We start from the raw sequence: 27519 nt of genomic DNA on the forward strand, positions 1-27519 counted from the left end.
CACACACACACACACACACACACACACACACACACACATACACACACACACACACACATACACACACATACACAGAGAGAGAGAGAGAGAGATTCCTGCACTGATCATTTGCAATGTATTTATCTCCCTACATTTACATATATCGATGTTTATATATATATTGATATCATATCAATCAATCACAATACTTATTAATCCAAGTGGGGAGTTTCGTGACAATTGCACCATGTTAGAATAAAATAAATGCATATAAACACAAATCTCAAGTACACTGTGGCAAAAGACCTATAGGTGGATACTTCAATCAAATATTTGTATTATACATATTCAGTTATATTGCCATTGAATTTTATAAAAGGTTACCAGATGTTCATCCAGTCATAATCTCAAGTGAAAATGTGTCAATCAAAATGTTTATTTTAGTTGTGTAGTGTTAGACTTGGGACTTTCTGAGTAAACACTACATGTTGAGTTTGCTAAGTAAATTGGTGGTTTGCGACATTCAAGATCATCCTGACATTATTGAAGCAACACAAAACGTTATGATTCAATCCAATGCCTGAACAAGATGTGAAATATGGACCTAGAGAAGAGCAAGTAATCCAAAGTACACACTACTGTGATTGGAAGTTGGAATAATATTTAAAAAATGTAAATAAGGAAAGATGAGTTAAGATCTGTAATCCTCTGCTAATTTGGCCTCTGACTGAATTATTCTACAACACAGTAGCTTGAACCATCCCTTGAAGAATATGTTGGAGCTATATTTTTTATTTATATTATTGAATAGTTAAACATTTATTTTCTTGTTGTTTTTGTAATGTTTTATTAAGTCGTATTATTTAAGTTAGTTAAAGTAGTGTTATGCTTCTTTTTTTTAATGCATCTTTGGGCACTGGGTTAATTGGGCACCTAGTGTAATTGTTGGCGACAGGTGGTGGAGCCAGAGCACTAGTAGGCATATGGTTGTATACCCAGCTGACAGTGGCGAGCCGTCAGGGCCCTCTGTGAGGGCCTAAGATATTCTAAAAAATAATATTTGAAAACATTAAAAAAATAAAAATATTATTTTTTATTTTTTTTTGTTGTTACATTTTTCATTAGTTTTACCAAAATAACTTGATTTAATTGTATTTAAAATAATATTTCCAAAGAAATAAATCCTTCGAATCTGCCTGTTCAGTTTCTGTTGGAATGTGAAGGGTTAAATGCCGTCTCTGCGAGTTATGTGAAGACGGGAGAGCTTGTTGGTCCCTCTCTACATTCACAGAGGGCCCGTTATAGTAACTCAATGAGAGAGTAATGTCAAATGACAGTACAATTGACCAATCAGATCTTCCCTCTAAATGGGTGGGCTTTATTTTCGCGGACTTTATGACAAGTTCCGCCCGCTGTGAGGTCTATGCAAGTGGTGCAGTGACGCGTCATAAAATCCGGAAGTAAGCTTCGCTCGGATTCCCTCGACAGAAAGCAACGGGATTTCTCCATAGGGTTTTGGAAAATAGCTCGAAATAAGGTCTGTGGAAAACGAACCAAAGCGAGAGCTGTGTCCGGGTCCTCGGCAGTAAGTCGGACCCATTTCCGGTGAGGGTTGGCCTCCGCCAGGGCTGCGCTTTGTCACCAATCCTGTTTGTAATATACATGGATCGGATTTCGAGGCGTAGTCATGGGGGAGGGGGTCTGCAGTTCGGTGGACTAAGGATTGCACCACTGCTTTTTGCAGATGATGTGGTTCTAATGGCTTCATCGGTCTGCGACCTTCAGCACTCACTGGATCGGTTCGCAACCGAGTGTGAAGCGGCTGGGATGAGGATCAGCACCTCCAAATCTGAGGCCATGGTTCTCAGCAGGAAACCGATGGACTGTCCACTCCAGGTAGGGAATGAGTCCTTACCCCAAGTGAAGGAGTTCAAGTATCTCGGGGTCTTGTTCTCGAGTGAGGGAACAATGGAGCGTGAGATGGGCCGGAGAATCGGAGCAGCGGGAGCGGTACTGCAGTCGCTTTACCGCACCGTTGTGACGAAAAGGGAGCTGAGCCAGAAGGCAAAGCTCTCAGTCTTCCGGGCCATTTTCGTTCCTACCCTCACCTATGGTCATGAAGGATGGGTCATGACCGAAAGAACGAGATCGCGGATACAAGCGGCCGAGATGGGTTTTCTCCGCAGGGTGGCTGGTGTCTCCCTTAGGGATAAGGTGAGAAGTTCGGTCATCAGGGAGGGACTCGGAGTTGAGCCGCTCCTCCTTCGCGTCGAAAGGAGCCAGTTGAGGTGGTTCGGGCACCTAGTTAGGATGCCACCTGGGCGCCTCCCTAGGGAGGTGTTCCAGGCACGTCCAGCTGGGAAGAGACCAAGGGGTAGACCTAGGACCAGGTGGAGGGATTATATCTCTTCGCTGGCCTGGGAGCGCCTTGGGATCCCCCAGTCAGAGCTGGTTGATGTCGCCAGGGAAAAGAAAGTTTGGGGCTCTCTGCTGGAACTGCTACCCCCGCGACCCGACCACGGATAAGCGGGAGAAGATGGATGGATGGATGGATGGATGGAAAACGAACCTGTTAGATAAATGCACGTTTTGTTCAGCCGGATAATATCCACATGTCTATCCTACTTTTATTATTTTTGAATCATAAATCTAATCGATAGATTTATGATCGATAGATTTATGATTAGCATAAGTTCGTTCATGATGGCTCACTTCAGTGATAGTGATGACATCGTTGTGAAATTATTAACCGAGTCATTTTCAAGATTGAGTTACAATGATAAACTGGAGTGGCAAAGGATCAGCTGAATGACCCGCAAGTGCTTCATCCAAAAGGACAGGAGGATGGACTTTGTGTTTCAGTGATTTGATCATCAAAGGTATAGGCCTAAGTCATTTTCAATGTGGGCCGCCGTGCCGACTTAATTCATTTGCAATTATTACTTGGCTGTGCAGTGTTTCCCACAGATCTGAAATATACTTGGGCGGGTGGTGGCAGCGGGCGGGGCGGGGGGGGGTGCGCAAAAAAAAAAAAAAAGTTTTCATTTTGTATAATCATTTTGTATAATAATTTTGCGTAAAGATGGCACTCAAGGGCACACTAGTAGTGGTGTTCCTGGCGGGATTTGAACTCACAGCCTTCCGATCTTCAGCCCACCTCACTATCCATTAGATCAATCACTACCCTCTCAAATGGAAATATGTGTTTACATAAATGGTGACCAAACCGTTTGAGACCCACTGAGAACTTAAACTAAGTTAACTATCTAAACACTCAGAGAGTCCTTTACTTCACCTGAGCTGAGGTTATCCCGAGCTTGAATGACACACAGAGACCAATCAAGGGCTTTGATTTATGATCTCTATGACAGTGGCCATGTTGGCAGGCCACATCATGTAGACCAGAGGTGCCCAGTACGTCGACCGCGGGCGACCGGTCGACCGCGGGGGCAATGCTGGTAGATCGCGAGTCATTCATAAAAAAAAAAATCCTGTTCCGTTAAAATAGACAAAACAGGTTTTGATCCCTCCTCCCTTGGCCTCCCTGCCACTTAATTCAGGAGTTTACTTGATTGACAGAAAAAGCGACCTATCGCTTTCCAGTCTGTTAACCCAGAATGCAAAGCGATACAAAATCAGTCAAGTGCCGGGAAAACTCAAATTAAGTTAAAGAGACAAACAAGAGACAAACAACAAAATGAGTGCGGGACCGAGCAAGAAGCTAAAGACATACCACTTCCACCCAGAATGGGAGGAAGAATATTTGTTTGTGATGTCACATTCAAAGGTTATTTGCCTTATTTGTAAAGCAAGCGTCGCTCTGCCAAAGAAAGGTAACGTGGAGAGGCATTATCGGAGTGTTCACAAGGCATATGACAGCGACTTCCCTCCGAGTAGCGAGTTGAGAAAGAGAAAGGTCATGTATTATTGCTACACACATATTATCTCGCAATCTTAGTGTCGCCAACTCGTTTCTAACATGCAAAAAGACAAACAAATGTCGGTGTATTTTCGATCTTTCCAATCCAGACGAGATCTCTCCCCCGTCTGTGCGCGAGGGGGCGGGGCAGTTTACACACACGCGGCTGCTACAAGCAGCAACACACGGAGGAGATGGCGGAGAGAAACGCTCCAAGGTGTGGTTAAATGTTACCCGTCTTGAGGTGGACAATGCTCCTTGCCAAGAGAGTTCAGCATGTGAGGGCGGTAACACGAGCAATGTGTCAAACATTTAGCAAAAGTGCACCACATCCAGACGGAGGAATGTACCGGGTTCGACCGTCTTTCTAGCAGCTCTGTAGCCCCATCCACGAGTAACGTTTCCACGTCAGGTGTTATGTATGCTAGCAGCAACACACGCAGTTAACTCAATGATTCAAACATGGGTTAATGATTAGAGGTAACTGAGTTACTCTTTATTTTGTTAAAGTTTCAGCTATTCTGTTCACAGTTCTGTCATCAGATTATTTAATACGATTTGTTAAAACATTGTTGTTTCTTTTGATGTGAAATATTATTTATTTAATTTAAATAAAAAGCAATGTTAGTTTTGTTCACAATTTGTTAATTTAATAATATATGTATTTTTGAATCAAGTATTCATCTTTATTGTCTTCATTGTTAGTTTCCACATGCCTAAAACAACCTCAAGCTAAATCTAAAAGTTGATGGCTAAACAAGAGGGTTTGAGAAATTGTGCAAGGCATACATTAATAGTCTGAATAGTCGATTAGTCGTTTCATTAATCGATAGATTAATCGATTATCAAATTAGTCGTTTGTTGCAGCCCTATTATCCCATGTATAAATAAAACGTGTTATTCAGCAACCCTTGCAATTTGGGATTTTATTTTTGGTTGGTAGACCTCGGTGAGCTGGTCATTTCAAAAGTAGCTCACCAGCCCAAAAAGTGTGGGCACCCCTGATGTAGACAGCCAGTCACCCTGTGTGAGGCAGGCCACTTAACGAGGCGAGATCAGAGCAAGGGAGCGAGGGATCATTGTCCACAAGTTAATCGATCGCAGATGGCGTCGTGGTCACGGACGAATAAAAAAAAAAAAAAATGGGTCGCGAAATATACTTGGGCGGCCGTTAATATACCTGGGCGGCCCGCCCAAGTATAGTCTATGTGTGGGAAACCCTGCTGTGGGTGCCCTGTCATGATAGGTGTTTATATAAATGGTGTTGTTTTGTGTGGTAGAGGGTCGCTGTCATTGATGCGTTTTGCACCCCGGACCACTGTTTTGATATTCCGCTGAAGTCTACGTTGAGACATAATAGGCTTGTTTGAGACGCGTTGCGGCTCGCCTCGAAAGTAGACGAGAATAGCCGATCGCAGCCGGGGGAGGACTCAAAAAGCTTGCCTGGGGCCCAGTCCAATAGTCCATTTAGCTTAGGAACCTTCCTAACCAAGTGAAATGACCCGGAAGTACGTCAGTGGCAGCCATGATAAGTGCCGTTCCAATTCTCCAAATGAAAGGAAAGGAGGTTTCAAACTTCCTTTATAACCAGGGCTGCACATAACTGGTGCGCAGGTGCGCATGCGCACCTCCGCCAAAAAAAGAGCACCGGGTCATTTGAAACAAAGCGCATTTGCGTACCAACATTGAGAGAGGGAGAGAGAGAAGGGAGAAGAGAAAATAGAGGAGAGAGAAAAGAGAGAGAGAAAGAAAGATATTTGCGAGTTGCATATGAACCATGATATGAACTCAGGGCCGGCCGGTAGCACTGGCTAGATGTTCGCCTAGGGCGCCAGATCTGGGGAGTCGCTGGGAGGGAAAAAAACATTTTGACCGTTGGGGCTCATCCTAATTTTCGGCCTTGATGTAACAATATTCATAATTAAGTAAATGTAACACCCTTTTCACCCCGGTTACACGTTTCATTTGCCCTGTACGATGGGCGCTGTAAGTGATGAAAATGGGGGATGTTGGCTTATCTGGCGCCCGCAGCTCACAGCCAAAATGCGAGGGAGAGAGTGAGAGAGGGAGGGTGCACCGGTACCAGCGCTGTTGTTATTAGAATCTGGTGCTGTGCTAGCTGCTCTAACGGATATAAGAAGAAGATGTTTCTACAATAGTGTGGAGGGAGAGTCCTCTCCAGTCAGACTGAGAGGCTGATACTACAGCTCAGTGAGGTAAAGGAGTCTTAGTCTAAGTTCAAACGGTTTGGTCACAATTTATGTAAACACATATTTCCAAGGCACTCCTTTATAATTATTGGGATAAACAGGTTTGAAATCATTCCAATGTATACTATAGGACAGTAACCAAAAATATCCTTTAAAACTGGAGATATAAAAAAAATGCATAAATAAATAAATGTTAAGGTAAAATAAGATATGAATGAACAACACAAATAAAATAAGTTACATTCATTTGTTATTGGCTATGGTAGGCTATTGGTTATGTTCACATACTTATTTGATTACATCCACTTGTCTAAGATGACAACAGAGACTTTCGACCCAAACCCAGCTGTTGACTTGTGGATGCAAGCAGCTAATCGCAGACTCAACCAGAGAGAAAGTAGTAGGCCTACATCATCAGCTACCATGTCTGACAGAGAGGAAGACAGAGAGGAGAACAGTCAGGAGGGTAGTAATGACAGCTTGTAGGATTACTGGTCGTGCTAATGTTGTCTTGTGTTCACCTCTGCATGTGTGTTCTGTGTTCACCTCTGCATGTGTGTTCTGTGTTCACCTCTGCATGTGTGTTCAGTGCCGTGTGTCTGGCAAATAAAGTCCAGACCCCTCAAAAGTTACGGTTTATTTCATTTTAAGGATGAGCACCAAGCAACATCTCCAGGTGCTCCTTTGAGAACCAGGGCAACAAAGTTATGTGCACCCCTGGATATAACCTCCTTTAGCTTAGGTGGACCTCCCTAACCGAAAGGAGAGGAGAAAATGCTGCCCCACAATGCATTGCAGCCGCAGCATTTGCCGTCACTCAACAGTCAGCCGTTCACGGACACAAACGATAATGGGAGAAATGATATCATGAAAGTTACGGTGCTTATTACGCATTTTAAAACGTATGTGGTAAGTTGCCAAAGTGCTTTGTTTTGAACGTTCATCAGTATTATAATCAAAAAGAGAAATATGAACGTTAGTTTTTACTGAAATGATCAAATAAAGTCAACATCTCACAGTCTTCACTGAGCTGTGTGGAGTTTGTTCAACTTTTAAAAGATGTTTGAATGGTGATATATACAGTGATAGATGGTAAGGACTAACGTTTATAATAAATACATTTGTATAGATTTTAAGATATTTTAATAGTTCAAACAATCATGCATATTGGGATCATTTGTATTAATGTGGACCGGAGGGAGAGGGTGACGAGCATACGTTTCACTTTCCTTTTTTATTTCAATTCCAACTTTGGTCCTGAAGAATATGTTTCTCTGTTGTCCACGTTCATAAAGCATAAAACAACAGCATCAGAGCACGGTGCAGAGTCTCTAGATGAGTTTACAGTAGTCCCTCGTTCTTATTAAACATCCATGTTGTAGTCCGCTGTATAGAAAACTGTAGTTTCCATAGTTTCCCCACAGCAGCAGACGCACATTCATGACGTCCGCTGGCGCATCATAAACACGTCGGATAGTGAAAGTGCATTCAGATTCTCTAAGCACCGCAGTCTCTTCTCCTAAATCCTTTTGAATTCTCCTATCCACTATCCCTTAACCCCGTGACGTTTCACTCAGAGGTCAAGGAATAGGAGATAGGGTTAGAATTTAGGAGCTAATTTTTGGATTATCGGAACGCAACCCTGGATACAGCGTGGGAGGCGGGGCCTCATTCATTCCTATGCATGGATGTATAATAACGGCCCGTCTACACTACAGGCATCAAAACATCTTGAAGCTGAGCGTGTCTGAAGCTTGGCGATTTTTTGCGAGCAACGCGACCAACAACCAATCACATGAATCTCCCGCCCCCGACATACAAAGCAATAGCAATGTTAAAACGAAGTAAACTGGATATAAAATCCCCAAACAGGCGAAAACCTACCAGTTTCACCCACTGTCTCTGCCACCTCCCTCCATGCCTGGCTCCTCCGGTTTGTATCCCGGTAAATAGTTCTGGTCGGAAAGAACCGGGTGATTTGCTACCGTAATTTCTCGTTTGGAATATGAGGAAATGAACTGCGGTCTGGCTCTCCCAGCTTGCACGCGGTTTGATTGGCTAGCGCTTGTACTGGCGGGAATTGCAAAAACGGGATTTGATTGGCTGACGCCAACTTCGAGCAAGCATCGAGCCTCAAAAGTTGAACATTGTTCAACTTTTGACGCCGATAGACGCTCGCGATGCTTGCAACGCCTTGCCATGCTACCCACAATGCAGTTCGGCGAAGTTTGAAAATATCCTACGTCACCCCATTCAAATGAATGGGTGAAGCGTTGAAAGCATTTTTTGACGCCTGTAGTGTAGACGGGCCGTAAGAATAATAAGGTCGTTTCCCATCAAGCATTTCGCTTCCGCAGCCCGTGGAGAGGAACTGCGCCGCCTCGCCGCGCCTCGCTCTCAAGGCTGCGGGCGTCTTTGTCCCGCGAGATTTCAATGTCTCATGTAGACGAGCCTCCAGAGCAAGTCGGACAAAATGACTAACCATCATGCAACGCACTAGCAAGACGTTGATCGCAACTGCACAGGTCTCGCTTGTCTCAAACAAGCCTGCATCTCTCTCTCGCTCACAGACATGCTGCAGCGCTGTGCAGTGTGCACACAGTTCTGCCGGTAATGAATATTACATTTTGTGAGGAATCTTTTCCACCAATAATTCCAATAAGTATTCCAAAATGTATTCACTTCAGGTTACGAAAGTAACTGTAATCAGATTACTCGTTTTTCAAATGTAACGCCAGCTGAATACAGTTAGCCTACTTGATTTTTGTATTCTGATTACGTAACACCGTTACATGTATTCCGTTACAACCCAACCCTGCTTCTAGGCTACTGTCCCGCAGCTCCTGCCTCTCTGTTGGACTCTGTCGCAGTGCTGTGGTGCGGAGCGCACAAAGCAGACTCTTCACAATGTAGGATCACTTCTTCTTCAAGGCAGGGAAGGTTTCACAGTACGCAGTCTACTGTCCCGCAGCTGCTGCCTCTCTGTTGGACTCCGGTACTGCACCTTACTCACGAGACGTTGTATACAAAAAAAATGGGTGGGGGCAGCGCAGTAACCACTCCGCCAACGCCACAGGCCCCGTCTCAGGTCGACTATTTTCATTTCTTCGCTCCTCGGTCTCACCAGAAGTTGATTTGCCTGCGCCATCTTGAGTACCGTCCCATGGCTCTTATTTCTGCCGGAGGACCGAGGATCGAGGAGCGATAATGGAGGAGCGATAACCGAGGAACCACCAGACCATCCTCCGATGAAGGCCTCGTCTCAGGTCGGTTAAATGAAATCCTTGCTTCCCTCACTTGCGTCGTTTCCCTGCGTTTAGTCCCTCCCACCAGGGAAGCATGGAGGGACGCAAGGAAACCACGAGAAGCAGGGAAATGAGTTTTAAGAGCAATGGGACGTCCTTTCCTCCGGAGCGTCACGTGAAGCGACGTCCGTTTGTGATGATGCCGCACAGCTGTTCGTCTGACAGCAGCTCTGTCCCCATTGTTTTCACAAACACCCCCGCCCCTGTTAGTACACATTTACTGAGACAAACATTTGTATCATCTGTTGTAGACCCCAATAAATAAAAATAAAATAAGAACTCATCCTCAAAAAAGATAAACGCCATTCTTAAAATTTATAAACGAACAATAGTTTGATTCATATTGATTAGAGTGCACAATAGAAATAAAATAATTGAGAGAAGAAAAAGAGATATGTTATCTATCAAAACCCAGTTAGATTAACATTCATTGGATTGCACACTTTGTTTGTTTGTGTGGATATGTAGCACATTAACATTTTAATAGCACTTAATGACTGACTGAATGGAAATGACAATAAATGAAAATGTAAAACGAAAAAAGCGATCATGAAAATGTTTCCAACAAATGAAGAAAATGATTTTTGACCACTTTGTTGTTCAGATATATCACATATTTGTAACTAAATTAAACATGAATTGAAACAAAACACAGTATAAACTGAGGAGTGACTCCCGTGAGTTTCATGTATTTTCTTCACTCCGCTGGGAAACTGCTCTCATGTCAAGAAGCTTGAGATCAGTGCATGCACTGCATCGTCCAATCAGTGAGCAATATACAGTAAGGGGGCGCGGCGAGTGTCTGAGGATTTTATCGGAGGATGGTCTGGTGGTTCCTCGATTATAGCTCCTCCATTATCGCTCCTCGGTCCTCCGGCAGAAATAAGAGCCATGGGACGGTACTCAAGATGGCGCAGACAAATCAACTTCCGGTGAGACCGAGGACCGAGGAGCGAGGAAATGAAAATAGTCGACCTGAGACAGGGCCCATATCCTCAGACTCTCGCCCCGCCCCCTTTCTGTGTATCGCTCACTGATTGGACGATGCAGCGCATGCACTGATCTGATGCTTCTTGGCATGAGAGCAGTTTCCCAGCGGAGTGAAGAAAATACATGAAACTCACGAGAGTCACTCCTCAGTTTATACTGTGTTTTGTTTCAATTAATGTTTCATTTAGTTACAAATATGTGATATATCTGAACAACAAAGTGGTCAAAAATTATTAATTTATTGGAAACATTTTCATGATCCCTCTCTGAAGAACCAGCACCTTACCGTGGTAGAGAGGTTTGTGTGCCCTGATGAACCTGGGGGCTGTGTTGTCTGGAACCTTGTGTTCCTGGTAGGGTCTCCCATGGCAAATTGGTCTCAGGCAAGGGGCCAGACTAAGATTGGTTCAAAAGACCTCATGAAAGAAAAAACAAGAAGTGAGGATACTCGGCCCGGAGGAAGCCCGGGGTCCCCTTCTGGAGCCAGGCCCAGAAGGAGGACTCATCGGCGAGCGTCTGGTGGCCGGGCTTGCCACGGAGCCCGGCCGGGCCCAGCCCGAAAAGGCAACGTGGACAACACCTCCGCTTCTCCGTCCCGCGGGCCCACCACCTACGGGAAACAGCGATGGGGTCAGATGCGCTGCCAGAAGGGTGGCAGTGAAAGCGGAGGGTCTCGACGGACCAGACCCGGGCGACAGAAGCTGGCTTTGGGGACGTGGAACGTCACCTCTCTGGGGGGGAAGGAGCCGGAGCTTGTGCGGGAGGTGGAGCGTTACCAGTTGGATCTGGTTGGGCTCACCTCTATGCACAGCGTCGGCTCTGGAACCTTACTTCTGGATAGGGGTTGGACTCTATTCTTCTCCGGAGTTGCTCAAGGTGTGAGGCGCCGGGCGGGTGTGGGGATACTCACAAGTCCCCGGTTGGGTGCTTCGTTGTTGGAGTTTACCCCAGTGGACGAGAGGGTCGCCTCCCTACGCCTGCGGGTTATGGGGGGGAAAACTCTGACTGTTGTGTGTGCTTATGCACCCAACAGCAGTTCAGAGTATACAGCCTTCTTGGAGACCCTGGAAAGAGTCCTGTATGGGGCTCCTGAAGGGGACTGTTTAATCTTGCTGGGAGACTTCAACGCACATGTGGGCAATGATGGAGACACTTGGAGGGGCGTGATTGGGAGGAACGGCCCCCCTGATCTGAACCGGAGTGGTGGTTTGTTACTGGACTTCTGTGATAGTCATGGATTGGCCATAACAAACACCATGTTCGAACATAAGGATGCTCATAAGTGTACGTGGTACCAGAGCACCCTAGGCAGAAGGTCCATGATCGATTTCGTTATCGTATCATCTGACCTGAGGCCGTATGTTTTGGACACTCGGGTAAAGAGAGGGGCGGAGTTGTCAACTGATCACCATCTGGTGGTGAGTTGGGTCGAGTGGCGGGGGAAGCCTCTGGATAGACCTGCTAAGCCCAAACGTGTAGTTCGGGTGAACTGGGAACGTCTGGAGGAGGCCCAAGTTCAGGAGGCCTTTAACTCACACCTCCGGCGGAGCTTTTCGGGCATTCCTGTGGAGGTTGGGGACATTGAACCAGAGTGGTCGGTGTTCAAAGCCTCTATTGCCGAAGCCGCGGCGGGGAGCTGTGGTCTCAAGGTCCTAGGTGCCTCAAGGGGCGGTAACCCTCGAACCTCCTGGTGGACACCGGTGGTCAGGGAAGCCGTCCAACTGAAGAAGGAGGCCTTCAGGGATTTATTATCCCGGGGGACTCCCGAGGCAGTTGCAAGGTACCGACAGGCCCGAAGGGCAGCAGCCTCATCCGTGGCCGAGGCAAAGCAGCGGGTGTGGGAGAAGTTCGGAGAAGACATGGAGAAGGACTTTCGGGCGGCACCAAAGTTGTTCTGGAAAACTGTCCGACACCTCAGGGGGGGGAAGCAGGGAACCATTCAAGATGTGTACAGTAAGGATGGGACGTTGTTGACCTCAACTGATGGAGTGTTAGGGCGTTGGAAGGAACACTTTGAGGAACTCCTGAACCCGACAACTCCGCCCTCTATGTTAGAGGCAGAGCTGGAGTATGACGGGGGATCAACACCAATCTCCCGGGGGGAGGTCACTGAGGTCGTCAAACAACTCCACAGTGGCAAAGCCCCGGGGGTGGATGAGATCCGCCCAGAAATGCTGAAGGCTCTGGGTGTTGAGGGACTGTCATGGTTGACACGTCTCATCAACGTTGCGTGGAAGTCGGAAACAGTACCGAAGGAGTGGCAGACCGGGGTGGTGGTTCCCCTTTTTAAAAAGGGGGATCAGAGGGTGTGTGCCAATTACAGAGGCATCACACTACTCAGCCATCCCGGGAAAGTTTACTCTAAGGTACTCGAAAGGAGGGTCAGGCCGATTGTTGAACCTCAGATTGAGGAGGAACAATGCGGATTCCGTCCTGGTCGTGGAACGACGGATCAGCTTTTTACTCTCGCAAGGATCCTGGAGGGGGCCTGAGAGTACGCTTATCCGGTCTACATGTGTTTTGTAGACTTGGAGAAGGCGTATGACCGAGTTCCCAGGGAGTTACTGTGGGAGGTGCTGAGGGGGTCTCTATTCAGGGCCATCCAATCTCTGTACTCCCAAAGCGAGAGCTGTGTCCGGGTCCTCGGCAGTAAGTCGGACCCATTTCCGGTGAGGGTTGGCCTCCGCCAGGGCTGCGCTTTGTCACCAATCCTGTTTGTAATATACATGGATCGGATTTTGAGGCGTAGTCATGGGGGAGGGGGTCTGCAGTTCGGTGGACTAAGGATTGCACCACTGCTTTTTGTAGATGATGTGGTTCTGATGGCTTCATCGGTCTGCGACCTTCAGCACTCACTGGATCGGTTCGCAACCGAGTGTGAAGCGGCTGGGATGAGGATCAGCACCTCCAAATCTGAGGCCATGGTTCTCAGCAGGAAACCGATGGACTGTCCACTCCAAGTAGGGAATGAGTCCTTACCCCAAGTGAAGGAGTTCAAGTATCTTGGGGTCTTTTTCTCGAGTGAGGGAACAATGGAGCGTGAGATGGGCCGGAGAATCGGAGCAGCGGGAGCGGTACTGCAGTCGCTTTACCGCACCGTTGTGACGAAAAGGGAGCTGAGCCAGAAGGCAAAGCTCTCTGTCTACCGGGCCATTTTCGTTCCTACCCTCACCTATGGTCATGAAGGATGGGTCATGACCGAAAGAACGAGATCGCGGATACAAGCGGCCGAGATGGGTTTTCTCCGCAGGGTGGCTGGTGTCTCCCTTAGGGATAAGGTGAGAAGTTCGGTCATCCGGGAGGGACTCGGAGTTGAGCCGCTCCTCCTTCGCGTCGAAAGGAGCCAGTTGAGGTGGTTCGGGCACCTAGTTAGGATGCCACCTGGGCACCTCCCTAGGGAGGTGTTCCAGGCACGTCCAGCTGGGAAGAGACCAAGGGGTAGACCTAGGACCAGGCGGAGGGATTATATCTCTTCGCTGGCCTAGGAGCACCTTGGGATCCCCCAGTCAGAGCTGGTTGATGTCGCCAGGGAAAATAAAGTTTGGGGCTCTCTGCTGGAAGTGCTACCCCCGCGACCCGACCACGGATAAGCGGGAGAAGATGGATGGATTTTAATGATCGCTTTTTTCATTTTACATTTTCATTTATTGTCATTTCCATTCAGTCAGTCATTAAGTGCTATTTCAAATGTTAATGTGCTACATATCCAAACAAACAAACAAAGTGTGCAGTCCAATGAATGTTAATCTAACTGGGTTTTGATAGATAACATATCTCTTTTTCTTCTCTCAATTATTTTATTTCTATTGTGCACTCTAATCAATATTAATCAAACTATTGTTCGTTTATACATTTTAAGAACAGTATTTTATGTTATACTAACATAAAATACACATTCTGGTACTCTCTTGAGAAGAAAATTAAATACATCTATTACTACACGACATATTTAAAAAAATGAATGCCATTTTAGTTTTTTGTTACTTTGTTCTGAAAGCTGAACCTGCTGCTCCTCACAGAGAGAAGAGGCTGTGAATTACTTTACATTGTGGATAAGGGTGGATAGCCCCCATTGTTCTGTGTGTCAAAATGAAAGACAGCCCACACACCTATCAATCATCACACCGTGGGGTCTTATTTCATTACGTGTTGATTTCTATCAACATGTAATGTTGTATCGATGTATATAGAGATGTACTACAGCAAAAGTATTCTCCGTCGGGACTTCCTGCAACAACACCACTCCGTTATACGTGACAAAAGTTTTCAAAACCGTTTCTAGTCTTCGGTATTTCCAGACAAGTGGCTACTGAAATCAATCTTACTAACTGCTGTCTGTGCAATTTACTCCGCGCGAGTTGGCGGAATTAATTTGGCTTACTTTAACATCATTTTTCATGGTGGGGCTAAGCCATTTCTTGGTATGGCTTTAGCCTACCCCAGCCATACACTGACCGCAAATACCTCATTCCTTCCGTCTACTTGGATCCGAAATGCTTCTCGTTTTGCGCTGTCCCCCGTTCAAATGAAATCGCCGCCAATCATATTTCCACGCTCGCGCCAGGGCCGGGGGAGGGGTTACAAGGCTCGCGTCTTGTGCTGCATTCACTTGCACTCGGACATTCAAGATTTTCTCTCATAAATGTCCGATGAGCCACAACTTTTCTTTCAAAACAAAGCTGCCAACTGGGGTGGCAAGGCATTTTTCTGAGGTGGCAGCTGCCACCCCGTAGAACCGCTACTGCATATGACTGCCATGCTTAAGCAGGCCTTAGCTAATCTTAACTAATGTCAGAATACTGCTTTGAACCGGTATTCTGCATATTGTGATTGTAACACTCTTGTATTATAAGCATGTCAAGGACACTATTCGGGGAACCATTTGTCCCTGTGTGTGATGATACTTCCATCCTTGCAAGGATAATAAATACATGTATCCTGATATTGAAGACCAAGCCGGTGACGAGTGATATTTTTCCTAACAACTCCACAACATTTATTTTGTACCTTTAGGTACTTTGCAGATCTGGATTAATGATGTGAAATATAATCAAGTCTTAAATAAGACTTTAGTTCCACCTGGAGGAAATTCACAAGCTACCCTGCAGTATACAGTCATTCAAACTAGCTGCACTTTTACCAGCTTTAATGATCAATCATTATAAAACACATCATATATATTATTCTGAAATGGACCAATCTGCACAATGACTACTTTTACTTTTGGTACTTTAAGTTTATTTAGGTGCTAATACTTTTGTACTTTTACTTGAGTAACATTTTGCATGCAGGACCTTTACTGTAACAGAGTATTCCTACACTCTGGTACTTCTAATTAAGTACAAGATCCTTGATACTTGCTTGCAGTACAAAGACTTCCTCCCTCAGTTTGAAGGCCAGCTTAAGCTGTGTGGAATCAGATGGGACAACATGTTGATCAATGTCCTTAGACCAGTTTTGTCTTCTCATATCTCTGGATGGCAGAGAAAGAAAACTGCGTTGGTCTTGATGTGTTTTGTAGTATTCACCATTTAAAAAATAAATTGAAATATATATATTTAAAAATATGGTCTGAGCATAATTTTACAGATTGACAATTATATTTAATTTCATATTAAAATAAAGGCTGCAGCTGTTACAAAAGAAACAATGTAAATAAATGAAAAACAAACAGCTCTTCAGTACATACTGTATTCTTTATTGAATGAAGCAAAAAAGAATAAAGAGAATTTCAATCCCCTATTATGAAAATAAATAAATTATTTTCTTTGTCTCACAGAAGACCAGAACACCATTTGCAGCAGCTGATTTCAACTTCTGTTGTCATTTTATTTTTTAAAAACCAGGCGATTTTATTTCCTGCTGACAAGAGTTCATTCAGCTGAAACACGAAGTAGTAAATAATAAAAACATGAGACGCTCTGTTTTGGCACGAGATAAACGCTCGCGATAGATAAGAGAGAGCTAAAGAAAAGAAGCCGAGGGATTAAATCATATTCAGCAGTGCATTTGGTTGAGCTCATGTAGGGACACCTGATGGCACAGACCTCCGCCATTTTATTCCCCAAAAATCCTTTGTCAAAGTAAAACATTAAAATCTCAATGTGCGAGTTAAGCGCTGCCATGGTGACTAGTTACAGACTTGTTCTTTAACATACCTGCTGAAAGGCAAGAAAACCCTCCACCTGCTGTAGAGATTCCACTCTCACTGTACCAGCTAGCCGCATTCCCATTGGCTTTCAACAGGGAGCGCTACATATGCTAATGAGCATTTATGTTAAACTAAAAGTAAAATGTTTCCTGCAACGCTTCAGGGGAAGTAGAGATGATGGTGATGACGTAATGACTGCTGACATGCAGTTACATAATACAGCTGGAGTGTGTGTGGACGGAGGAAGGTGTGTGTGTGTGTGTGTGTGTGTGTGTTTGACCTTTAAACTCAGGTTCAGGCTTCACTCCACCAGTCAACTTTTTATTTTCTTATTTTTCCAACAGTTTGTTTCATGTTGGCTACAATGTCTTCATGACTGCAGAACAGAGAAAAAGGCCCAAACCTCTGTTGTTACACAGCACCAGACCTTGTTCAAAATGTTGCTGATTTAAGAGCACAATTTTGTAGTTCTTGCATTGCTAGATCAGCGTTTCTAATATATTTAATTGACAGTGAATTTAAAGCAACAGGAGCTTTGTCATCGGTTGCATTTTCTCTCATTGACATCTCTGTCCGTCTTTAGACTCTGTATATCATGTATTACTCGAGTTTAGATGCTTGAGTATCAAATACTTTGTATCAGTAGTAGTCTGTGTTAAAGCTACATGTTGTGTTGCTGTAGTGGAGCTGAGTGCTGCTGTAGTACTGAACAGTGCACAGTACTTACTGCACTGACAGTTCATGTCTTTACTGCAGTAGTACACTGTGTACTTCAGTAGTACACTTATATACCACGAATAGATTAATAACACAATGCGTCTGCTACAATAATACCAAATACAGATACCATAATGTACACACTGCAGGTCGGTCTCAGGTTACTGGAATAAAACGTCGGAGTAACAATGAATTTCTTCAGAGAAAACGTGGAGATTCTCTGATATCAAAGTGGTACATTTACAAAGAAAAATGTTATATTCCTCGAAGATATAAAGTTACGGAGAAAAACTTGAATATACTCTGAGATAATAAATGTATATATTCGCAAGAAAATCTGGAATATTCCGGAATATTAAGTAATATATATATTTTTCCCATACAAAGTCCCCAATAAGTTGTATCAATTTCTGCAGTTTTTAAACTGTAACATTTGTGATGATCTTTATGTAGTACACTGTGTACTAAGTATTTCACCATGTTTGGAGAATCTGCAGTGTGCTGTAATTGTAGAAGTACGCAAATGTATTATTAGCATATGCAGTATTACAATGTGTGTGTGAGTGTGTGCAGTGAATATGTGTCAACACTGAATCCAGGAGGGTTGGGGGTCAAAGGTCAGACAGGTGAAGGTTTATTCCAGGTGTTGCAGGTCAGAGGTCACAGGTCTACTGCTGGTCTTTGAACGCGTCCAGGCCGAAGGCGTTGTCCAGTAAGCGCTTCAGCTCCATCAGGTGAGCCTTCTTGTTTCCTGTCGCTGGGGCGGCAGCGGGGCCTCTGCCAGCATACCTGAAGAGAGAGAGAGGGGGGGTCAAAGGTCAAATTACCTGAGCTGACACTTGAGCTGAGATATTCACTCTCTGCCGATCGATCGGTGCTCTCTATGAAGGCCGACCAGGAGAGCCGATCACATGACGTATACATGACACTTTTCTCTGTGTTTTTCAAAACAAGCTCGCCAAAATGGCTTCACCAGTCTGGCAGTATTTTAAGTAAGGGTGCAACAACTAATCGACTTAATCGATTAAAATCGATAACCAAATTAGTTGCCAACTAATTCAGTCGTCGATTCGTTGGTGACGTCATCACGTGTGTTTTACGTGCCGTTAAGCTCCAACGTTATCGGTCTTTTTATCGGTACTGGAGACATTTAAAAAATATATGTCATATGTATTATTGCTGCATAAACATTATATTGCAGTGTTACGGCCCGTCCACACAGCGGCGTTGGAAGCTTCTGACCATTCACTTTGAATGGGGTGACGTCACTTTTCGCCGAACTGCATTGTGGGAAGCAGAGCGGAGCTTTCCTGGCGTTTCAGGCTGCAAAAGTTGAGCAATGTTCAACTTTTGAAGCTTCTGAAGCTTTCGGTGGAAGCGTCAGCCAATCAAATCATATGCCAGTACAAGCTCTAGCCAATCAAACCGTTGCTTGTGTGTCAGGGGCGGGAGATTCATGTGATTGGCTGTTGTTGTTGTTGTCGCTTTTTCCAAAGCCGCTGTGTGGACGGGCCGTTAGTGACCTCTCTCACACTCACTCACTCTCTCTCTCTCTCACACTCACTCTCTCTCACTCACACTCTCACACTCACTCTCACTCACTCACACTCACTCACTCTCACTCTCACACTCTCTCACTCTCTCTCCTGTGTGCGAGGGGGCGGGGCAGTTTACACACACGCAGCTGCTACATGCAGCAACACACGGCGGGGATGGCGGAGAGAAGCGCTCCAAGGTGTGGTTAAATGTTACCCATCTTGAGGTGGACAATGCTCGTTGCCAAGAGTGTTTAGCATGTAAGGGCGGTAACACGAGCAATGTGTCAAAACATTTATCAAAAGTGCACCACATCCAGACGGAGGAATGCACCGGGTTCAACTGTCTTTCTAGCAGCTCTGTAGCCCCATCCACGAGTAACGTTTCCACGTCAGGTGTTATGTATGCTAGCAGCAACACACAGAGTTAACTACATGATACAAACATGGGTTAATGATTAGAGGTAACTGAGTTACTCTTTATTTTGTTAAAGTTTCAGCTATTCTGTTTACAGTTCTGTCATCAGATTATTTAATACGATTTGTTAAAACATTGTTGTTTCTTTTGATGTGAAATATTATTTATTTAATTTAAATTAAAAGCAATGTTAGTTTTGTTCAAAATGTGTTTAGTTAATTTAATAATATATGTATTTTTGAATCAAGTATTCATCTTTATTGTCTTCATTGTTAGTTTCCACATGCCTAAAACAACCTCAAGCTAAATCTAAAAGTTGATGGCTAAATAAGAGGGTTTGATTATCAAATTAGTCGTTTGTTGCAGCCCTAATTTTAAGGTGTCCGAAAATGACAGTGAAATAGCGGTATGCAACGTGTGTGAAGCAGAAATCCTGCAGCTCCACCCGCTGTGACGGACCGGTGAGCGGAGCAACACACACTAAGAGTTAGACCTAACACACTTAGCTATTTTATCTACCTCTGGAACAAGCTAAACTAGTTATACATATGTTTATTCTCCACTGTCGGGTCACTCAGTCATTACTGGATCAGTGAGCTGCATGAGACGATACTGACTGGCTGTCAGGAGAGAGAGAGAGAGGAAAAGAGAGCGGCTCCGCTCATCTCTCATGTCAACTTGAATAATGTACTTCATTTGAATGTAATAATTATGTTGGTTGTTGTTTGTGGAAGCGCCAGTGAATGAGCCCCATTAACTGAGTTGTAAACATCACTTTAAATGGAAGATCCCCATAGGCCCCGCCCACTCGATCGGATCGGCGATCAGTCGATACTGATTCCGGCCCCAAAATTGGTGATCGGAGCATCCCTAATAATAGGTGACCTTTAAAGTTACTCACCATTCCAGCGTTCACACAAACAACAGATCGTAAGTTACGATGCTTATTAAGAGTTGGAAGTCTTATGCTGTAACTTGCTAGTGCAAACATATGTTATACCAAAAGGCGAAGTATGAAGGCTATCCTAATTACTGTCAAATGAAAACAAATGTGAGTAGTGAGTTTGGTAGCGTTTAAGCCATTTTCTTTTACTCAACTTGTTTGAATGGTGATATGCACGTAGCAGATGTGTAGGCCTAACAAGTATTATTTATCAATTTGATTTCTATATATTTTCCTACAGTTATACTAATTGTGTTTCATGTTGATAAAATGAGTGGAGAGAGAGCAACTCACTTTTTCAACCCTTAATTTGAATTCAAACCTTGGTAATAAAGATATATATGTGTGTCCGTACTGTTAGATACTGGGGTATCTAAATATCCTTTTAGTAGTACTAATAGCCAATTATTAATGAATTTTCCCATTTTCTTTCCAGCATGCCAAAGCACCTGCTTATCTGCATGAGCCTCACCATCTAACAAAACATGTTGTGGCAGTTCTGTGCTCTTATCAGTGACGTTAAGCTTCCGGTAAACTATATAACCAAATCGTTATTACTAACTAATTAAAAAAAGGTTAATAAAATGTGTCCCAACAAATCTTAGCATTTTGAAGACTTTTGAAAGGTTGATTTAAGACATTTAAACAGCAAGGTATCCAGCCCCCTGCTCATATGGAGGATAGGGATGCTCACCACACAGGTTTGGCTCTCTGGGTGGTGGTCCTGATGCGGGGCTTCACGTAGTCGTAGTAACCCTGGTTCTTGTGCTCCTCCTGACACCACACCAGGTCAGCATTGGCATAAAGCTCCGACTCGGCCTTCACCTGGTCGAAGGGGAACGGGGACAGCTGGAGAGAAGAAAGGGAAACACATTTTAAAGTAATGTACTGAACAATTAAACATGTTTTTGGAAGAATTAACTAAATGCTACGACTCAACTGAGACACACATCAACACTGGTGTTAAATTGCCTCTTCTTACTCAAATGTATTCAAATAAATGGTTGTTTCATGGGTTAGAAATGGCCTGAAATCAGCCCTGAACCTTGAAGGGTCAATGCTGACAAAGTCAGGTCATAAAATCTATATGCAAAAAAGATTATTAACTCCCTCAAAATCAGAGGGGGAGGTCACTGAGCAACTCATCCTTAAACTGACCGACGGGCCGGGCCGGCAGCAGATCGGTGAACAAATATTTAGCCGTCCACTCCTCATTAAACACTTAGCACTCATTGTCGACTTTTCTTTTGTCCACTCATTGTTACAGATGCAGGTTCAAAGGTGAATTAGATTCAAAGGTGTGTGTGTGTGTGTACCTGCTCCATGCGGGCGATGGCCACAGTAGACTCCATGCCTCTGTTCTTCCTCTCTTTCACCAGCTCGTAGTAAATCTTCCCTGTGCAGAAGATCACGCGCTTCACCTCCTCCGGGCTCTGCGACGCTAAGCCTCCCTCTGGGATCAGCCTCTGGAACTGAGTGCCTGCAGGAGAGACACTGAAGGTCACACTGAGCCCTTTGAAAGATTATTTTTTATTATGATCAATTATGATTATAATGGTACCAGGAAGCATCATGTCAAAGCTGGATCTGGCTTCTGGGAGACGCAGCAGAGACTTGGGAGTGAAGACAATCAGCTGGAGGGACAAACAGGACGTTTATCAGGTCAAATCGTCATTACACAACCTAACTGAAGTATCAAGAGTATACAGAGACAGTTTTTCAAAAGTGAATAGAATAGGATAGAAGAAGAAGATGAATAGGATTAGGAGATAGGAGAGGATGAGGAGGAGAAATAGGAGGAGGAAGAGCGAGTGCTCGTATATATTCAGACAGCCATGAGTGTGTGTGAGTCTCACAGGCTTTCTGAATGGCAGAAGGATCTGTCGTCTGAGGACATGGAAGTAGTTTCCAGGAGACGAACAGTTCACCACGATCCAGTTACAGTCGTAGAGCTGACGCACCGCAAAGTCCTCTGTGAGGCTCTGAGAGAGGGGGAGAGGAATTGCTTTAACAATCATATACAAAAGAAATACTTGCAACAGAAATAATTAAGCCCTAAAGTATAGCTGCTATAGAGATTCCTCTTCAGGCTGTACATCAGTTATCCATCCTAAACTCTTGGTACCTGCCTCAGGCCACGAGAGTGAGTTTAAAAATGACGGGTGGCCGTGCAGCTGCGATGTGATTTTTGAAAATGGTGTCTGACTTCGTCTTGGAGAAATTACCTGCTAGAATTATGCAGAACAAATCTCACATGTCCAACAACGTACCCGCAGCAGCGATTCTTTTGTCTTAGGAAACTGTCCTATTTTGACATTGACAATACCACGACGTTCATGTTTTATCGTGTCAATTCTGTCTTTTTCTTTAATGTCATGGTTTGGTAACTTGTCCTAAAGAGCAGAAACTCTCTCAGTGAGATCATAATGAGATGCGATGTCTAAACAAATGAGATATTGAAATTAGCTGGGAAAACACATTTTGAACTATATTGTACCAGAAACAGGTAATGTTGTGTTACAAAATAAGCCAGAAATGATCAAAAGTAGCTTTTAGATTTTCCAACTCATTTATTTATTAACTTTCTGGATTACTCATGTTTGTACAATTGGTTTTGAAATGTTTTTTGATATGATGGAGCAGAGGGTTCTGTATTGGAGATTTGCTTGCTACCATGTTATTTTGGAATTTGTGTCATAAAGGATCCCTTGTCTTTTACCTGCTAACCAAATCTACCTACAGTACCTACAACTAAATAACCTTCCATATTAAAAATAAACATACATAATGTTAATCCCTTCAGAAATCTGAATAGTGAGACGGTGATCTCGTCCCAATGTGGGATTCAGGTACGACAGGGCCTTCAGAATAGTCGTGGCACACATGTGACAAGCAGTTATATTAAAGGAATCTGAATAAACTACAGTACCACACTAATTGTACAGTGGACGGAGGAGCAATATGTTTCAAGGCTGATCACTAATGCACCAGCACTTACAATCTGTCTTTTTGAAGTGACTATATCTATTTTCCTAATGTTCAAAGAAGCTTATGTATTAAAAAGAGGACTGTTGTGATCTCAAATTGCTCAGAAGCCAAAACAGCAGTTTTACCGGCATGACGTCGGGGTCGTCGTTGCACATCTGGAGGAATCTCTCTGGACGAGCTGAAGAATGTTCCGGACCCTGCGGACACAAACAAGCCATCACACACTTATACACACTCTCAGGGGTGGGCAAACTTTTTGGCTCGGGGGTCACTATGAGTTTTAAAATGTAACAGACGGGCTGGGCCAGTAGCAAATCGGTGAAAAAATATTTAGCCGTCCACTCATTAAACACTCGGCACTCATTGTTATAACATAACATAACATAGGATTTCATAAAGTATTTTTTAAATAGTTTATACATTATTCGAATATAGGAATAGTAGATAGGATTACTTAAAATATAGTACCTTATATTTCATCTTTTTTCCCTTTAGACCCTTGCGGTTTATTCTTAAAAATCGTTACCCTTACACACCCCCCATTTTCCCTCTGCTGGTCTATGGCCTTGTAGAGGGTAACGGGGTACAGAGTCGCTTAGATAAGCGGGGGAGTGCATCTGACGAAGAGATAGGTTGTTGTGCTCCCTATCTCTGTTTCTTATCCTATATCTAATAGAACTGCTCGGGTCTTGATAGATTGAGTGGGGAAGTTCATGAGATCTTTCTAGAGGGTTATCAAGAATAACTTGTATCCAATGACCTTTTCCCTCTCTGTCTGTGTCTGTGTATTCTCTTGTTCCGATTAACCCAGCCAAATCTTTTTTCTTGTTTTGTATCTATATCTACGCCGGGATCCGGAGTCGAGGCTGATCCTCTTGCTGTAGTCCTGTGTCTTGGATCCTCTATCCTGAGTTCTGGATTAAGTCGTGGACTTCGGGTCGTGACTGAACCTGTCTCTGCGGTCCTGCCTTGGGTCTCGCCATGCTGCTTCCCTGATGGCTTCCACAGGATTGTAGCTGACATCCTCGTGGATTCATCTTCTTATTACAGACACATGCATTTCCTAACATTCGGTCTATATGCTGTAAAATGTATTATCTCTTCGATTTACACACGGCATCTATTGCACGTCTGTCCGTCCTGGGAGAGGGATCCCTCCTCTGTTGCTCTCCCTGAGGTTTCTCCCATTTTTTTCCCCTTAAACTGTGGATTTTCTCTGGAAGTTTTTCCTTGTACGATGTGAGGGTCTAAGGATAGAGGGTGTCGTTTTTCTCATACTGATATTCTGAATAATCTGTGCTGTTGTATTTGCTGTAAAGTGTCTCTACTGTAGGCTATTTTTATTTTATGTACAGCACTTTGGCTCGACCAAAAATCGTTTATAAATGTGCTATATAAATAAAACTTGATTTGATTTGTTGACTTTTCCTTTCTTTGGTCCACTCATTATTACAGATGCAGGTTCAAAGGTGAATTAGGTTCAAAGGTGAATTATTGCGTCATTGCGTCATCGTTTGCGTAATGACGTAACCGTTTACGTGCCTTCTTATGACCCACACAGCGTTTTACGTCACTGATTTTCTCCGCAACACCGCTCACAACAACATCAATAGAGGACTGCGTCGGGTAGTTTTTAATCATACGAAGCCAGAATAAATTAAATAACTACTTCTTCAACCTTATACCTTTCTCCAGAGTGCTGTTTATTAATGTGGTTCAGCGGGATTACCGCCCGCTGCAGCGCTGCTCTTCCACCGGAGTTTAGTCAACTCTACTGTTAACTCGTGGCAGCGGCCGCTGAAAAGTATTCACTGTCCGACTCTCACACAAGCAGCTGATAGATATCCCCCATCCCCATCAGTGAATGTGTTTCAGTCTGAATTGACGCTGTTTGGCATCACAACGCTGTTATGAAAGTTTCTCTGGCATTCTACAGGTGATGTTAGCATAGCAACCGAAGCTAATCAGACTATCTCGACTACATGTTTATCATATTGTGGCATAAACCGTTTTCTACACAAAATAAACAGAATTTAACTTCTGTTAGACAGCCATATGCCATAAATGTTTGCATACATTCACAGTAAATATTTATTCAGTATGATAGCTTCAAGACACTGGTACTTGCTTACCATGCTGCGAATGGATCTGGCCCTTCGTACATCCAGGACATGGTTAAACCGTACACCCCAGCGCGTGCACTACGCTCTGCATCAGCCAAACGACTCGCTGCACCCTCGCTGCGAGGGGGACCCAAGTTCCCATCAGCAAAAACACGTGGGTTTGCTATCCTGGCTCCAAGATGGTGGAATGAGCTCCCCATTGACATCAGGACAGCAGATAGCTTGCACATCTTCCGGCGCAAACTGAAAACTCATCTCTTTCGACTCCACTTTGAGTGATAGATTTATTAACAAACCTCTTATATACTAATAAAGGACAGGCTTATCTAAAGCCAGTTGAGTAGCACTTGAAATGTTTGGCTCTATGAAACCTGATGTACTTATATGATTCTGTTTTCTTCAAGGTTGTGTCTTCCTGGTCGAATGTACTTATTGTAAGTCGCTTTGGATAAAAGCGTCAGCTAAATGCAATGTAATGTAATGGCTGTCTAACAGAAGTTAAATTCATTTCTCACTTATTCTGACAATGTACTTAACCCCAAATAAAAGAACCCGATAAAAAGAGTTGTTAAATAATAGTGAAGTCACGTTGTAATAACAATAACTCATCTCTCTCGAGTTTTCTTTTTGAGCTTTGCTAAAAGCCACTGTGTCAAGTGTCCATCTTGGGTTGCCGTACGGAGTTGTCCAATATGGCGGACCATCTCGCACATGCGCAGTACAGATCGGGCAGGGGGACAGATCGGGTAGTGACAGCGGTCTTTACTATAATTTGGACAATTTTGTACCAATATTCGGCGGGCCGGATTAAAAAGCCCAACGGGCCATATATGGCCTTAGTTTTCTCCCGCGGGCCTTAGTTTGCCCATGCCTGCTCTGGATGCAGCTTTAAAGGTCCCATGTCATGCTTTTCCGGTTATTACCCGTCCCCTTGTGTGTTATGAAGCTTGTTCTGCATGTAAACGGTCTGCAGAGTCACAAACCCTCAAAGTACACCCTAGCGAGTACAATTCTAACACAGAAAATACCTGTCTATGCTGCCCCAGAACGCCTCGTTGGAGATTTTTCTTTTTCCATATTTTTCTTCTTGGGTATAGTGACGTATTGGGTATAGTGACATAACGACTCCACGGACCAATCCGCGGACTTCCTCACACACACTCAATCTTTTCTCAGCTGCAGCTCCGTGGATTTCTCAGCCTGAGACAGCGAGACGCGGCGAGGCTCGGCCTGAGCACACACACAGACTCACAGCCAGGCTGCGGGTTTCGGGCTGGGTTTCGCTGTCTCGCAGACCCCAAGCAGCAACTAGGAAACGACACCAGTAAGCCAGCTCCATAGCCGCAGGAAGTCATTTTACTTAGGGGGTGCAGCGAATTGTCAACGGGGGGTAGCCTCGCTGCGTGGACACGGTGGACCTCTGTCGCCTGTCAGCGCAGCTTCAATGATGACGTTTAAAAACACATTAAGGGCGGTGCCGGCCGTGAGCGAACCGAGTCGTCAACGGTCGTTTTGTGATTCTCCAGATTCTGCAGCACCCCCAGCACCCCTACTTCCCGGCACCCCCAGCACCCCTACTTCTATGGCCAGCTCACACTGTCCGCTCCAGCAGTGAGTCTTCCGCAACGTCCCGCCAATACGGCACCCAGACCCCACGCAGCATTCTCATCTGTTTGTCATTACTGGTATCATTTTCTGGTTGCTAACTAATGCCATTGTAAAACATACACACTGATGTTTAGCTGTAACGGTGGTGGACTCATCAGAACAGAGTGGGCGAGCTGACCAATCAGAGCATAGTGGGCTCATAGGGAGGGGGGGGCAGGAGCTCCAACAAGCCGTTTAGGACAGAGAGTGAATACACATACTATACAGAGATGCTGTATGAGAAACCAATGTGAGTTTGGAAAATTGAACAATGTAAATCTATTCTAGTAGAAATGGCTATGACATGGGACCTTTAAAGTTGGATGAAGGTCCTGGTATCATATGAAACATGAGGAATCCATTGGTACCAGGTCCAGATAGCTTGTCGGGAGGAGGCTAAATAACGCTCCTACATTTGGTTCAATGCTGGGGAGGGAGAACTGGCAGGGCCAATAGAGTGGTGCAGGAATCATTTACTTAAACCCGGAAACTAGTTTGCAATGAATTTTCCAGTTCCCTGGTCAAGTCAGCTTTATTGTGAAATGTTTTTTGTTAGATGCCATAAATAAGGAATTAAAAATCAGAGTTTTTGTT

The 27519-nt window shown here is 44.3% G+C and overlaps 1 protein-coding gene across 2 annotated transcripts in view; it reads right to left on the reverse strand.

The window, feature by feature from the left end:
• Window positions 1-16080: 16080 nt before the first annotated feature.
• ogdha (oxoglutarate (alpha-ketoglutarate) dehydrogenase a (lipoamide)) overlaps window positions 16081-27519 on the reverse strand; it is a 67273-nt gene continuing 55834 nt past the window's right edge. Inside the window, exons 18-23 of one of the 2 annotated variants that reach the window (XM_034199310.1) lie at window positions 23281-23352; window positions 22024-22149; window positions 21729-21801; window positions 21484-21647; window positions 20862-21016; window positions 16081-18060 (exon numbers count right to left, since the gene is read on the reverse strand). In XM_034199310.1, coding sequence (XP_034055201.1) covers window positions 17940-18060; window positions 20862-21016; window positions 21484-21647; window positions 21729-21801; window positions 22024-22149; window positions 23281-23352 — 711 coding nt within the window. In that variant the 3' untranslated portion in view covers window positions 16081-17939. The remainder of the gene's footprint in view (window positions 18061-20861; window positions 21017-21483; window positions 21648-21728; window positions 21802-22023; window positions 22150-23280; window positions 23353-27519) is intronic. The other variant, XM_034199311.1, reaches the window with a different exon arrangement.

This window comes from Gymnodraco acuticeps, unplaced genomic scaffold (assembly GCF_902827175.1).
Source record: "Gymnodraco acuticeps unplaced genomic scaffold, fGymAcu1.1, whole genome shotgun sequence".
NCBI classification, from domain to species: domain Eukaryota; kingdom Metazoa; phylum Chordata; class Actinopteri; order Perciformes; family Bathydraconidae; genus Gymnodraco; species Gymnodraco acuticeps.